General features: G+C 39.9%; 1 protein-coding gene across 1 annotated transcript; it reads right to left on the reverse strand.

The window, feature by feature from the left end:
* Window positions 1-1325: 1325 nt before the first annotated feature.
* RFESD (Rieske Fe-S domain containing) lies at window positions 1326-10855 on the reverse strand. The gene is made up of 4 exons (XM_032626288.1): window positions 10735-10855; window positions 4618-4793; window positions 4473-4507; window positions 1326-2413 (listed from the first exon to the last, which is right to left on the reverse strand). Exons 2-4 carry the CDS (start codon window positions 4790-4792, stop codon window positions 2150-2152), a joined length of 474 nt encoding a protein of 157 aa, XP_032482179.1. The 5' UTR covers window position 4793; window positions 10735-10855; the 3' UTR covers window positions 1326-2149.
* Between the last annotated feature and the right edge of the window lie 4553 nt (window positions 10856-15408).

A 15408-nucleotide genomic window follows, 5' to 3' on the forward strand; every position in this document is an offset into this window, starting at 1 on the left:
CGGGGGGACTACTGCTAAAATGTCATTCTCAAGTATTTATAAGGTAGAGAAAATAAAATGAATCGATGTAGTATATATGACTATGGATATTTTTTAATGAACCAGAAAATTGGTGGGTTAGACTCTATGCTATGGTTTATAATATGGGCATGTTTATAATACATTTATGTTTTTATTAGAGACTCATTTAGAGTATCTCTCCAATTACTGATCTGGGAGGGGAAAAAACCCTCCCTGTTAAAATGCTACATATCTTTTTCAGAGATAATAAAAAGATATATATATTTTCTATCTACAGGCTGTATAGTTTCAGTCTGCCTATTATCAGTTATTTTAAAACTCATCTGTAAAGTTATGAAGAACTTGTAATTCATAGTTGTAAATTTATAAAGCAAAATATTGTTTACAAATCTGATGAGGTCTGTATATGAGAGCAGGACATGACATGACATTTTTAATTTCCACATCCAGAGGAACAAATTAAGAACCAGAAGCCAAGTCCATATTACTCACTGTTGCCACTGGATCCTGAGAAAAAATGCTTGTGATTGGCCCTGCAAACCAGGGTCCTGGTTTTGCCTGCAGGAAGTACTTTGGTTTCCTCCATGCATTTTAAAATCTGGACACATGTTAAGTCACTGGAGGATTAGCACCTGATATAATAGGCTGGGATGTACCCATCCCAGAGATGGCACATTTCCTGTACCTGATGAGTAGCTGCTGCCAAAAATAGTATTTATAAAAAGCCCAGCCCTGGCTCATTAGTAGTCTAATGAATAGCGAGTGTTGGAATATGGGTAGCATGTAGCAATACATCAGAAAAAAAATGTAATAATATGTAGCAAAGGGCTCTGTAAGCACAGCCTTAATGATACATACTATATTCACTTATTTTAATAATAACCAAGGGAAAGGATCCAGGTGGGCCCCTTAGAATACTAAGCCTTAATTCAGTCCTACGTCACTAAGAAGATTACTGTGGTTTGAAACTAAGTTCCAATTTTGACAAACAGCTTTTCTCACTCCGAATTGATAATCTGTGCATCCTAGTTCCTTCTGGTCCCACCTACTCTTACATTCTAGTATGTGCTGCTGAGTTTTAGATGATCAGTACCCAGGGTTTTATAGTACAGTGTGGGCACGACGCAACCAGAACAGCGTTGGCCATAAATAACTGGCATAGAAAAAGCAAGGTGAACCAACTTAATTATCAACCCTGCCTATGAACTCAGAAGACTCTGAGAAACAACACCCTATATCTCTTCTCTCTATAACATTTACACGAAACACTTAGTTGTGCATACATGCACAAAATTCTATAAAAATAAAATTTAAAAAACTTTATTTGAAAATTTCATATAGGCATTCAAAGTACTTTGGTTCGCTGAAACTTTCACATCTCTTATGGCTGGGGAGCAGCTGTATCTTCCTTACTTTGAAACTGTCTGCCTTGACTGGAGAGAAACGGAGCCAAAGTTTACTTGGTTTTGATGTCAGGCAAATTAAGTTTCTTGTTTTTAAATTCAGCATGTAAACTGATCCCATTTTGGGAGGTATTTTTTAAGTGTAAATGGTCTGCTATATATTTGGAAAAACTGAACAGTTAAGATTTAAGTATTTCAGTGTGTTTAAATTTTACCTAAAAAAAATTATAACGATCAGTAGGGGAGGTGGTGAATACATGCATCAATGAAACAAGAATGGAAGAATGCTGGTAATTGTTGAAGGTGGGTAGTGGAGGTTTATTATTCTGTTTACTTTGTATACATTAAAATTTTTCCATGATAAAGTCTGCTATATCAAGTAGGGATTTTCCCCTAAATTTTTCTTAGTAGATCTAATTTTTTTAACCTTTCTTCACTTTGGTTATTCTAAATTATTTTCATCCTTCTTAAAATGCATATTCTAAACCTATAACCTTCAGGTTCCAATCAATCCAGAGGATTGGCTAAAATGTATTCTATACATCCTGATGATGATCCTTACATCACACTAAGTACATGTGCTTTGAACCTTTCATTTATATGATTGTTAAAGATAATAAATGTGCCTATTTTGGAAAAAGTTAATCATCTTTGGTATTGAAGCAAGGTTATTCTAAAAATACTTTCAAAACATACACAACATTTTTCATTGCCATAAAACTTTATCAGGAAGAACTCTGAATTACTTTGAAGATTCCAGTGGCATAAAAATCAGAGTCACACTTAAGAGGCTCATTAGAAAGAGTCACATAAATATTCCCATTGTCCACTGTCACTGTGTGAATCCTTTGCTTTATTCCTTTGGAGCACCACTTGGGTTTTGCTGATGGATCTTTAGGGTTTATAGACTGATACAGTCCTTCTCCTGTGGCCAAAGTAATTTTGTATTTATGCCAGGGGCAAACTATACATGGTCGTCCATCAAATTCCTGGGGAAAGAAATAATTGATTTTATAATATGACATTTCCAATGTTGACAATAAACCTCAGGCTCAGAACAGAATCTATTGCAGAAGAACCAGGTTAAAAAACAGGCTTCTCTTTTTCCCTGCCATTTACAAATTATTCAGCATAAGGCAGAATCTAATCTTAGCAGTCATCAAGTTCCTTTTGCAGCTGATAAGAAACCCAGTTTGTTAGAGCTCTATCAGAAGATAACTAGCTCAGGCAACTACACCATGTGACTGCAGTGTGTTGTTATCTGTTAGATATTAATGTCACTTTCTTGACAGAAATAGGGAAAGGGCTTCAAGTGCTTCCAAACGAATTTTCACTCGCTGGTGGAAGAATGGTAAGCTTCAGATATAATTTCAAGAGAGGTTACTAAAGGCATAAGTGCATATGTTAACTGAAGAGCAATTTATGATCCAAAGTAGTTAATTCCCAACTTTTAACTGTCTTAAAGCAGTGCTTCTAAAATTCTAAAAAGCATGGGAATCACCTGGATCTTGATTAAAGGCAGCTCTTGTTTAAGTTCCATAGTCCAAGAGCAGGGCACAATATTCTGCATTTTTAAGACAGTCCCAGGTGTCACCAGTGTTGATGGTCTATGGACCACACTTTGAGTAGCAAGGTCTTTCAGCTCTCATTATGGTCTGAAACTGAGGGAAATTCTTCCACGCTATCATCCAGATGCTTACATTTTATCTCTACACCAGAAGTGCAGAAATGCTGTTTTGTACCACCCTCCCCTGACAGAACCGTCAGCAAACAACAGTTTCATAATTCATAAATTCATTCATAATTTAAACTCACATGTTTTAACATGAGGACAGGTGTGGAACTAGGTAGATATGAAGTGTAGAGAGAGTGGAACACTAAATTTAAGCATGTACTTTGTACCAGTCAGAGAGATAGAGATAGTGAGGGGAGAGGGAGAAGGGGAGAGAGAGAAGTTTCATGAAGTAGAAAACAGGAAATTAGGCAGCTGGTTTGAGAATGCAAGGAAGTAAGACATTGCCCCCATTCCTCAGTTAAGGCTTCACAGTGTTACTTCTTTCTTAAAATATATATTTTTATACCTTTATTAAATCATAAAAGTAATATATACACATTGGAAAAATTCAAACTATGTAGAAGTGTATAAAGTAAAAAGTGAATGTTATTTTTTATTTTTAAAAAATGGGATCTCATTAGACCTATTATTCTACAACTTGCCTTTTTCACTCAAAAATATATTGTTGACAACCCATGCCTCATTAATTTAATGGTTGTATACTATTCCATAGCATGGCTATTCATAATTTAAACTGTTTCCTATTGTTAAAACATTTAGATTTCCTTCAACTTTTCGCTACACTGAACCTCTCCTATATATATGTGTGTATGTGTGTGTGTGTGTGTATACTTTAGTATATATACATATACTAAAGTATATGATATATATTTTAATATATATATAGTATATATATATATATATATATATATACTTTAGTATATATGTAGGTAAGTGTATATATACTTAAACATTTGTGCAATAATATGCAGGGTAGATCTCTCGGAGTATATTTGCTAGGTCAGAAGACAGGCATATTTTTCATATTTACCTGTAAAATGGTTTTCTTTACATTGTAGTGTTGTGAATTCCTAGAATATTGGTAATTGTACTCAAAGCATTAAAATATAGTTCAAGGGCTTCCCTGGTGGTGCAGTGGTTGAGAGTCCGCCTGCCGATGCAGGGGACACGGGTTCGTGCCCCGGTCCAGGAGGATCCCACATCCACGGAGCGGCTGGGCCCGTGAGCCATGGCCGCTGAGCCTGCGCGTCCGGAGCCTGTGCTCCGCAACGGGAGAGGCCACAACAGTGAGAGGCCCACGTACCGCAAAAAAAAAAAAAAAAAAAACCACAAAAAAACAAACAAACAAACAAAAAAATATATATATAGTTCAAACCCAAATATAAATTATTTTTGAATAGAGACTGTAAATATAGTAAGAATATAAATAGGAAACATCTGAGTTTGTTGAGAATAGATTTAATTTTACATACCTCTATTTCTCCTAAATGTAAAGGTCCTCCTGAGTCTGCAAAGGAATTGAATATTACATCTAGTCACTAAAAAACAAAATGAACTTTTGAAGTTTCGTGGATAGTAAACAAATACAAGGTTTACAAATGAAAAATAAAATCTTACGGTAACAGCGAATATCCATAGCATGATATTCTCCTCTGTGGTAGAAAATGACCACTTCTCTGTCATGGACAACAGCTGTCATTCTTTCAGATTTTTTAATATCTTCTTCTCTGCCAACACAGACAGAAGAATATTTCTTCATTTCAGGATCTTGCTCAGAGCCATCAGGATCCATGCTAGTTGAACAACAACAAACCACAAACAAAAAGAGAAAGAAAAAAAATTACAGGTGGTCTTCACTAGTTCCACTACACTTGACTCACAGAGATAAACATATCATAAGAGAAGACTTATTTCTCTGAGACTGATGGAGGTACTTTTTTGTAGCTATATAAAATAAAAAATAAATACTGGATTATAGTTAGTCATGATTGTCAGCTAGAGCTCTTAAAACTTGCCAAAATTAGGGAGGACTGCCTACTTTGAGGCTGGACTAGTACTTGATTCACTTCATTGCATTAGATATTTCAGAACAGATATTTAAGATACAGACACTAAAGTATCACTATCCTTTTATTCCCTCTCAAATTCAGTGGTAAACAACATCTGCGTATTATCCATGTTGTTTTCAGCTTCTGCTGAAGGTAGGGTTTTTCAGTAATCTGAATAGTCTTGGACCCCTTGGTTGACGTGGCTCACTTGGTTTTGCCTGGAGTGGGCAGCCAGCTCTTATAGATCCACCAAGTAACTGTGTTCTAGTGGAAGGGGGTAAGTGTGAATGGATGTCTTCCATTTTCCTAACTCACACAGAAAATGTCATTACTTTCTTCTGTCTTATTTGGGCATTCAAAAAGATGACTTTCTCGTCAATTAATTTATAGAAGTAGTAGGTATTCTAAATATAATTTTTTCTTAGCACAGATATTCAGCCTATTTCTTTGAAAGCAACCCTTTCAAAGAGACTTCTGTGTACTTTAAGAACATAGCCATAGTCTGTTAATTCCATAAGAAAGAAACATCAAGATATATCATTGTCAGGCATTTAAGGCCCCATGTAGAGGATTTTCCCAAGGGCCTCCCATATGAGGGTATTTAAGTTTTTTTCCTGTGATAGTTTCTGAATAAAACTATATATCCTGTTTTGCCAAGAATTTCTATATTTGTTCTTTCTCCACTTCTAATTCGAAATCTGTCCTATTATTCCTATCCTCTTTTCATTAGGGTTGCTATCCCAAAGTTTCTAGAAACATTCCTGCTTTTTCTCCCTATCTCAGGAGACAGATTGTGGTGGTCCATAACTTTCAAAAAGTGTAAAGAACCATGTATCTTAGGATTGACAAAGAGCTTTCTCCCCTAGGCAAGAGTATATTTTGAATCTTTGCATGTAATGCAATAAAAATCACAAGACAAAAATTGAGGCCACTCAAAGGGTTGTGCTTTTTCCTTTATCTCCTAATAAATGGAGCAAGGGTTAACAATGCAAACTTCAGTGTACAAATTTGACATCTCTGTTATTTCCTAAACCCGATTTGTGTAATGCTTTCCTTTATACATTGAATTCAAAGCTCCTTCCTCTCCCCAGTAAGAAAATTGAGTGAGGCACAAGAGGCTGGGCTCATGAACTAGAGTGAAGGAGCAACAGAAAAGAAATAAAGGATAGCTCCCAGGTTTTAGGTTTGTGCAACTACATGGTTTGTGACTGTGACTGGGAAGACTGAGAAAGGAATGATATTTTGCAGGAATGGAAGAATCAGGAACTAGTTACATTTTGCACATAGTGAGTTTGAGGTACTTAAAAGACGTCCAGGGAGATATCAAGTCGAAAGTCAGATATATGAGACTAGCATTGAGAATCACTAAAGATATCAATTTGGGAGTTTTCAAATTACAGAATTCAACAGAATCACTTGGAGTGGGAGTATCAATAGGGAATAAGGTCTAATACAATTCTTGAAGTACATCCAACATTTAGATTTGGTTAGCCATGGCTGACCAGAGGCTGGATTACAACATCTCTAAATGGTTATCTGGTTTTACTTGATTTTGGCAGGTACCCAAAGTACACAAATTACTCAGGTGGTAACATTTACTCCACACTGTTGGATGTGCAGCCTTTATCACATTTTGTGACAGAACAGAGGGGCAACAATGATAAGAAAAATGGGAACAGACAGATGAACTGAAAAGAGGAGAGGGGGAAATTGGCTAAAGAACAAGAAAAATATGGACTATGAAACACATATAACTGACAAAGGACTAAGATTCAGAATATATGAAGAACTCCTATAAACAAGTAAGAAAATGCCAAATAGGCATTACAAAAATAGGCAAAAGACGTGAAAAAATATTTCACAGATGAGGAAATTTGAATGGCTAGTAATCACATGTAAAGATGCTCAACCTCATTAGTAGGAAAATGCAAAAGAAATGTAAAGCAAAGTCAAAGTAGGATACTATTCTCTATCCAACAGACTGGCAAAAAAATATAACAAGTATTGGTGAGCATATGGAGCAACTGATATAGTGATGACATAAATTAGAGTTGCGACAGTCTGGCGTTACCTAGTAAAGCTGAACATATTCATGACCCAGTGATCCCACTGCAGGTGTATTCCAGAGAAGTGTGCACAGGTACACCAGGAAACATGCACAAGAATGGTTATAACAGCAAAAGACAGGAAACAACTCAAAATCCATCAACAGTAGAATGGATAATTTTTATACTCATTCAATGCAATGCTGTTTAGCAGTGAAAAATGTATGGCTATGTCAAGTTGGATTAATTTCAAAAATGTAACTTTAAATGAAAAAAATGTTAAGAATTCAGAGTATGCTTCCATTTTCATCAAATGGTAAAAGGGGTAAAACTAAATATATTATTCATGGATAAATGTATATAGGGAAAACTTACAAAGAAAAGCAAGGGGATAATAAACACAAATTTTCTTAAATGTCAATATATTACATTTAGTCTTATATTTAAAATTACTTTTTTTCAATATTTGTATCCTACTTTATATTTATGTAGCAAATGATCCGAAATCCAAGAAAAGGAATAAAATGGTACTTTCTATCCTCAGAGAATGTGCCTGTACATAGGTCATGAATGGACTATTTGAAAGTTTTGTACAGCTTATTTCAAGACTTGCCACTACAGGAGGAAATAAATGAATAGTTCTCTTACTTCTTTTTTTCCAGCCTGGAAAAGAAATACTAGTATCAAGCCAGTAACAAAACACATGAGATGTGGAGTAGCATCAGAAGTTAATTAAGTTCTACCCAACTCCCAAATATGTGAGAATCAAACATTATCCTTCCTCGTTTAAGTCTCTTAGAACATAAAGTCTTTGCAGGGTGTTCCCCCAACCGAGGAAAACTGTAGGCAACTTTGCAGGGGCTGATAAGAAATGAGCAGAGAAAGCTGGGGCTAAACGATAAAGATTTCAGAGAAATATGATTAGTTTTGCATTTTGCTTAGGAAAGTATTATCTCATCCTTCAAATAATTGTTCCCTCTAAGCATCATCGGTGGCTCTATTTATTTATGATATCTGGTGACTACTTATAATTAACACCCATATTCTTCTTAAATATTGTGAATATCACAGTCCATTCATACAACAATACAACTCAGTGTGTTCACCTTAATTACTGTTACTTTGGTGCACTATTCATATGCTCCCACACATTTCCTGTTTTGAGTCAACTTTAAGATAGTAGAATCTTTTTTTATTATTTTTATTTTTTATAAATTTATTTATTTATGGCTGTGTTGGGTCTTTGTTGCTGCGCATGGGCTTTCCCTAGTTGCGGCGAGCAGGGGCTACTCTTTGTTGCGGTGCGTGGGCTTCTCATTGCTGTGGCTTCTCGTGTGGAGCACAGGCTCTAGGCACACGGGCTTCACTAGCTGTGATGCGCGGGCTCAGTAGTTGTGGCTCGCAGGCTCTAGAGCACAGGCTCAGTAGTTGTGGCACATGGGCTTAGTTGCTCCGCAGCATGTGGGATGTTCCTGGACCAGGGCTTGAACCCATGTCCCCTACATTGGCAGGCGGATTCTTAACCACTGCACCACCAGGGAAGTCCCTAAGATAGTAGAATCTTAAGAGAATAAAAGGAAAGTGAAAAATTAAACGGTTTACCCAGCACGGGAGCCAGATTAAGAAAACTGCCTTCTCAAATGAGCCATTTTATTCCACAGTTCTCTTCAAGAAATATTTTTTGGTCTGTGCCTAAAATTAGGTTTCTAAAGGTGCTAACACCACATAAAATTACAAATTAGCTAAATGGATCCTCTGTCTCTATTAGATACCTTTCCAGCATAGGGAATCTATTCAGGCTGAATTTTTAAAAAGCATAACTTAAGTTTCTAGAAGACAGTGGGACAAAAGAAACATGAAATTAAAGGAATTTGATATTCTTCTTGAGCACAAAAGCACAAAGTTGCTTTTACTGAGTCTGGGGACTTGGCCTACACGTTATCAGAATGCGTAGCTCCAGGGTGACACCCTTGCTTTTAGGTTCAGAGAAGAGAAATGCCTTAGTTTTATATTGCTTTGGATGGCAGAATAATAACAGATAAAACTAGCTATCCTTCAGTGAGTGCCAAGTGCTTGGACTCTTTGCATAGATGAATTCATTAATTCTCAGAAAAATGCCTATCTTCCAGATGAGGAAACTAAGGGTAAAGGACCTTCTTTAACAAAAGCTTGCCCAAACTCACAAAATAGCAGTGAAGATTCAAACCAAGATATTATGAATCTAAACTTTGTGCACACTGATATATAAATCTTAACTTTTTATCTAAGTAGCATCCACGGATTTATAAAAATAGGTGGCCTGCGGGTAAACTATCTTGAAGGTACAAAACCTTTTAGTAAAGATATGTGTGTGTATACACCATATATATATCCGAAGATGATGGTCCTGAATTTTTTTTAATTTAGGAACGCCAATGTGCAAGAGTCGTGTCAACAAATGTTTAAAACAGAATACTTCCCTAATAATTTAGTCAAGTTGCGCAGCCGCCCTGGACCTACTGTCGTCTGTGATATTAGAGATCTTTGAGCACCAGGTGCGCTCACCTGGGTTCAAATCCCGGCTCTGCGTGACTTGGGAGAAGTCGCCTAATTTCGCAGCGCTGCAGGTGAGCAGCTATAAGAAACCCCTGCACATAGGGCGGTGGTGAGGGATAAATGCCTCTCCATAGTCGAGTGTCTAGAGTAGGGCCGGAGCGTGGGAAACTCTGCGATCACGGTATCGGCCATTTCTAAGGGCTGCAAGCTCTGACAGCTTATGAGCGAGGACTTCAAGCTGTGTTTAACGTTTGAGTAAAGACGGCCTGCAGTTCTCAGACCGACCAGCGCTGAAAAACCGCAGAGACAGCCCGAGCGTGGCTGTCCAGATGTGGCTGATCGTTCCGCCTGCAGACTTCAGGAGACGGATAACTAGGACGGCTGGGGCTGCAGAAACCATGGAGCAATTTTTACGAGTGAGAGCGCACAAATGCCAGGAAAGCTTGTTTAAAAAGGCCCACGGAGCCGGGCGTGGTGGCGCGCGCCTGTAGTCCCAGCTACTCGGGAGGCTGAGGCAGGAGGATCGCTTGAGCCCAGGAGTTCTGGGCTGTAGTGCGCTATGCCGATCGGGTGTCCGCACTAAGTTCGGCATCAATATGGTGACCTCCCGGGAGCGGGGGACCACCAGGTTGTCTAAGGAGGGGTGAACCGGCCCAGGTCGGAAACGGAGCAGGTCAAAACTCCCGTGCTGATCAGTAGTGGGATCGCGCCTGTGAATAGCCACTGCACTCCAGCCTGGGCAACATAGCGAGACCCCGTCTCTTACAAAAAAAAAAAAAAAAAAAAAAAAAAAAAAGGCCCACGGAGGCGGCAGGTCCAGGGTGCGGATCAGACTTGACGGTGAACAAGCGCGGCGACCCCGCAGTGCACGGGCGGAAGCCTGCGCTGGGGATAAACGGTTAAGGAACGCGGCATCGAGGCCGGCAGAGCTGCAGTGTTCAGAAGGACCGGGAGCAAAGGCCACAATACACCCGACCTCGCCTGCTCCAACTCGCCGCCGCCGCCGGAAGCCCGAGCCCGGGCCCGCCATCCGGCCGGAAGCAGCCAGCCTCGTGAGCCCCGCCCGGCGTCCGGCCGCCCAACCCCGCGGCCAGAACAGAACTTACCTGCCTCAAGTCACCTGCTCCGCCTCCGCGAGACCCGGCTGCAGCGCCCCCGCGTGAGGCTACTGAGCCAGCCAGGGCTCCGGCCACCGCGTGGAGCTCCGCGGGGCAGGGCGGGACGAAGCTGCCCACGTGATTCGAGCGCGGGTGACCCCGCCCCCGGGACGGCATCTGGGGTTTAGCTGGCCGACGACCCCACCTGACAGCGGCCGCCAACCACCCGCGCTCCGCCGGACCTCCGAACTGACAGTCTTAATCGTGTTTGACAAACGTAGGTGCCATCAGTTTATTTTTAAATGTTGAGCTCACCACGTTTATCCAGACTTTAAACTCACTCAGGGGTCTTATAGGAATTTAGCTTATAAAAATATTTACCAAAGTTCGTCACGATGCATATAATCTATGTATAAAGATGTTTATTGCAAGGAAAGAGTGACAGTAGCTCAACTGGGCATCAACAGGGAAGTGGTTAAATAAAATACAGTGTAGACATGTGAATTACTTTGTAGTCACATACTCAAGAGCACATTGGAATGTGCTTTCTTTGGTGTAAATAAAAATTATTTCTCGAGATACAAATATGTAGATATATACATAAGCTTTAAAAAAATTAAAGAGTGGTTACTTGGGGGAGATGGGTTTCACTTTCAGTTTTTGAACTTTGCAACTTTGTTTTTTCTCTTTATACTTCTCTGAGAAAAAAAAACAACAAAACAAAACCCACACACCTCATACTTGTGTTCAAAGTTGGAAGCTAGATGAGTCTCGTAGGTTTTTTAAGTTTCCTTGGCTATCTACTAATGCAGTGGTTCTTAACTTTGGTCACACTTTAGTCACTTGGGACTCCTGATGCCCAAACCAATGAAATCTCCACGGGTCATGGGAGGAGGGGGAATCGACATATTTTTTCTAACCTCCCAACTGATTCCAGTGTGACCTTAAGGTTGAAACCCACAATCTGTTTTTAATATGCTGACATACTGATCTCAGGTCCTTGAGAGGCCTAACAGGCCAGGGGCAGCTGAAGCCCCAGAGCCTTATTCATTTACCCCAGTGTGCCATACAAATGCCATTTTTTTCTATGAGCCAAAACATGTAAAAGATTGAGAAGCTCAGAATAATGGATTTGTCTCCAGTGCTATTTCTATTTCTTTCAGTATAGTTTCAGGGTGACAGTCATATTTTATGGGATAATTTCCTTTTTTGACCATTTGTTTCAATGAGCCAAGTACAAATTAACCATCTAGTCTTGTTGAATCGCTTTACCAAAGTGATAATAAAATATGTTTGGATTTATTATAATGTACATTATCTCTTAGCTGTCCCAAATTATTTTGTTGGCACATGGAGCGTGTTAGCAATCCTCGGCTTGTGTCATTGAAGGACTAAATAATTTTGCCATTTTTAATGAAAAGTACTTCTTTTTTTCTTTGGCATAATTCGGGCATTAAAATAAGACACATCTTAGATCCACTGACCTTTAAATATGATTTTGAATCAATTGGAGACCTCAGTAGATAAGCACTCTTAGGTACACAAGAAGAATGAGAGAAAAATGCAAAACTTTCTTTTATCTCTACCTAAAGTATTAACGTGGTTGGTCACATGAAAATATGAAATGCTTAGAAAGCTGTCGTGGGAGGCAGAATAAACGACCCCTCTCCACTTCTGAGATTCACACGCACAATTGGGTGTGTGCCTAGCCTAGGCACAGGCATGTGAGTTAACAGCAGGAATCCATAAAGTCCATTTGAAAGTCATTACAGTTCAGAATAAAATTCATGATTCCTACTGTCATTTTCCTTTTCTTTCCTTTCCTCCCTCCCTCCTTTCCTTCCTTCCTTCCTTTCTCCCTCTCCCCTTCCTTCCCCCCAACCCCTTTCTTTCTTTTCTTGGCAGTAGGACAGTTCCAGCCAGTGTGAGCAACACTTCCAAAGTTCTACCTGAGGACATTTGGGGGCAGTTGCTACTTCTCTCCTTGGAACCAATTTTTGTGTCAGTTCCTTCCATTTGTTCTTTCAGGCTTCCCTTTCCTACTAGTGACACCTAGTGGTAGCCCTGGCAGGAGTTTTGTTCCCAGTCACCCAAAACAGCTTTCCCTCCATGATCTTGCCCCTCAATATCTTTGTCTATAAATAGTTTCAGATGGCCCTTCCCACCTGTGTGAGCCCCCTGCTCTGCTCTTAGCAGCAAGCTGTTTCTAGGCGAGCTTTTCTGAGACCAAACGTTTCCTTCAGAGAGGTTCAAAAACTGCCTTCAGTCCTCAGCCAAAGTCCATCTTGTGAGCTAGTGAAAACCTTTGTATGTTGCTAGTTTCACTACAGGGAGTCTCGAAGAGTATCAGTTAATCTGGATTTCCTACTCCTTCAAACCAGAAAAGGGTGATAACATTGCCTGTATTCGGCCATTGGGATTATGATCACGAGAAAGTGATGGTGGCTTTATATACCACCTATCTGCTTACAACTCGAAAAGGAAAGCCTGAACAACAGTCATGTGTGTGGATGCCTACGTAATATTCCCACCTGGATATTATGACAGAAACTGGTGTTCATCAAACATCCCGTCTACTAGCCCACATTTCCCAGCCCCACCTATAGTCAGTTGAGGCTGTCACTCCCAGACTGAAGCATAGAAGGACAGATATGAGACCTCATCAATTGTGTCTTTTTCTGTCACAGTTGACTTTCTAGATGGTGGAGCCTCTATCAGCACCCCCAACTCACCAACCTCTGTCAAGCCATAAAAGACATGTAACTAATGTGAGAAATAAACTTTTGTGGTGTTAAGCCACTGAAATTTTAAGGTTGTTTACAATTACAACAGTGTAGTTTAACCTGATGTCTCATACACAGGTGTCTCCAATTTTATATGTTCAAAATTGAAATACTAAATTTCTCCCATAAACCTGTTCTTCCTTTGCCTTCTCCATCTCCATAAGTGACAACACTGTCTATTCACATGCTTAAGGTAGAAACCTAAATGCCATACTTGAGATCTCCCTTTTCTTCATTCTTCCTATGCAGAACAGTTAACACATCTGACCTGAGACTACTGTCCTTAAAAAGCTCTGCTGGCAAGGTTGGCCCTTAGCTGGCATCTGGGAACTCGGTTGGTAAACGTTTACTATACTGATATAAAAATTTCCCTGAGCAATAAGGGTGACTCACTGTGCCTAAACTGTGCAAACAGTATGGTTTATGCTAACCACAGCCTGCTTTCCTTCTGGGAGATTGGAACTTTGATATATGCTGGGCAGAGGTGCCTATGTGACCAGCCCCCAATAAGAACCTTAGGTGCTGAGTCTCTAATGGGCTTCCCTGGGCAGAAACATTGCATACATGTTTCTGCATTTTCATTGCTGGAGGAAGGGGGAGTTAGCTCCCCTCATGAGAGGGAGCATGTATAAGGAAGCCTGCACATGGATCCTTCCATATTCCACCTGTGTTCGTTTTCCTTTGATCCAGCTGTGTGTCCTTACAACATCATTGTAACTGTAATCTTAGCGTGAGAAGAACTATATCATGAGTCCCATGAGTCCTTTTAGTGAATCCCTGAACACAAGCTGGTTTTAGGGCTACCCCTAAAACCATGTGTATCTAATCCAGCACTGAGTTCTGTCAGTTCTATTTCCTAAAATGTATTTCAAATGACTCTGCTTCTTATCTGCTGTCATCACTCTGGAAGGTGATTTTGTGTTGGATTTTGAGAGGACCCAATAAATAACACGTTTCTTTCCTGCCTGAGTTTGGAATCAACTGAGATACAGAAAGTGATCAAAGTGTAAGCTGTATTTATAATAAAAATCTAGATTGGAGTGGGTTAAATGTGCAGGCAAATGGACTTGCTAACAGTCTCCTGAATTAAACTACCGCCTTCTGCCTTAGAGCTGTCCTCTTGAGAAGACAGGTGAGATTGTACTCCGCAGGCACACAGATCTGTAGAAAGGAGAAGGAAGGGGCTGAGCTGAGCGTACCAAAAAGGGAGTGAAGGTTGGAGATTTTAAGAAAAAATTAGAAGGCTTCTTGCTCACTCCTGATTTCTGTCTTCCAGGTGGAACTCCAAGTCCTGGGCATGAAGCAAATGAAACACAAGCTGGCCATAAGTGGGGTGTGGAGAAAGGAGTGTAGTCAGTGAACACCAGGGTAGTCTGCCCTGAGCCTGAAGCAAAACACCGGCCATTAGTACCGAGCCAGGCTTAGCAAATATGCACAGAGCTACGTGGGCCCAGCAAAGGCACAGCTCAGAGCGCCTTAGGTGATGTGGGCCTTAGGGTGCGGACTGCTGCTCCTTGACCTTGAACCATGTTCAGAACATATTTATTCTACCACACTGGGACTCAGCAGAGGTAGGGAGGCCACAAAGACCTCAGAAATCAGGCATAACTAAGGCAAGGACTATATTATAGGAAAAATGTCTTTTGCTACATTGGCCTTTCAGACAATACTGGGTAGAATAATATTTGCTGCAGTTAGAGGCAGTGAGGTTAATGAAACTTATGCTTCAGGTCCCCTCGCATTTGTGGGCCCTTTCCAAGGTCCTAAGGGACCCTAGTAATGTGTTCACATGGTTGTCCTTTATATTCTTTTAATGTAATTTGGAAACATACAAAATTACAGAAAAGTAATACAGGGAACTCTATCCCCCAAACAGCCATTTGAGAATATGTTGTCCATC

Source organism: Phocoena sinus, chromosome 3 (genome assembly GCF_008692025.1).
Source record: "Phocoena sinus isolate mPhoSin1 chromosome 3, mPhoSin1.pri, whole genome shotgun sequence".
NCBI lineage: Eukaryota > Metazoa > Chordata > Mammalia > Artiodactyla > Phocoenidae > Phocoena > Phocoena sinus.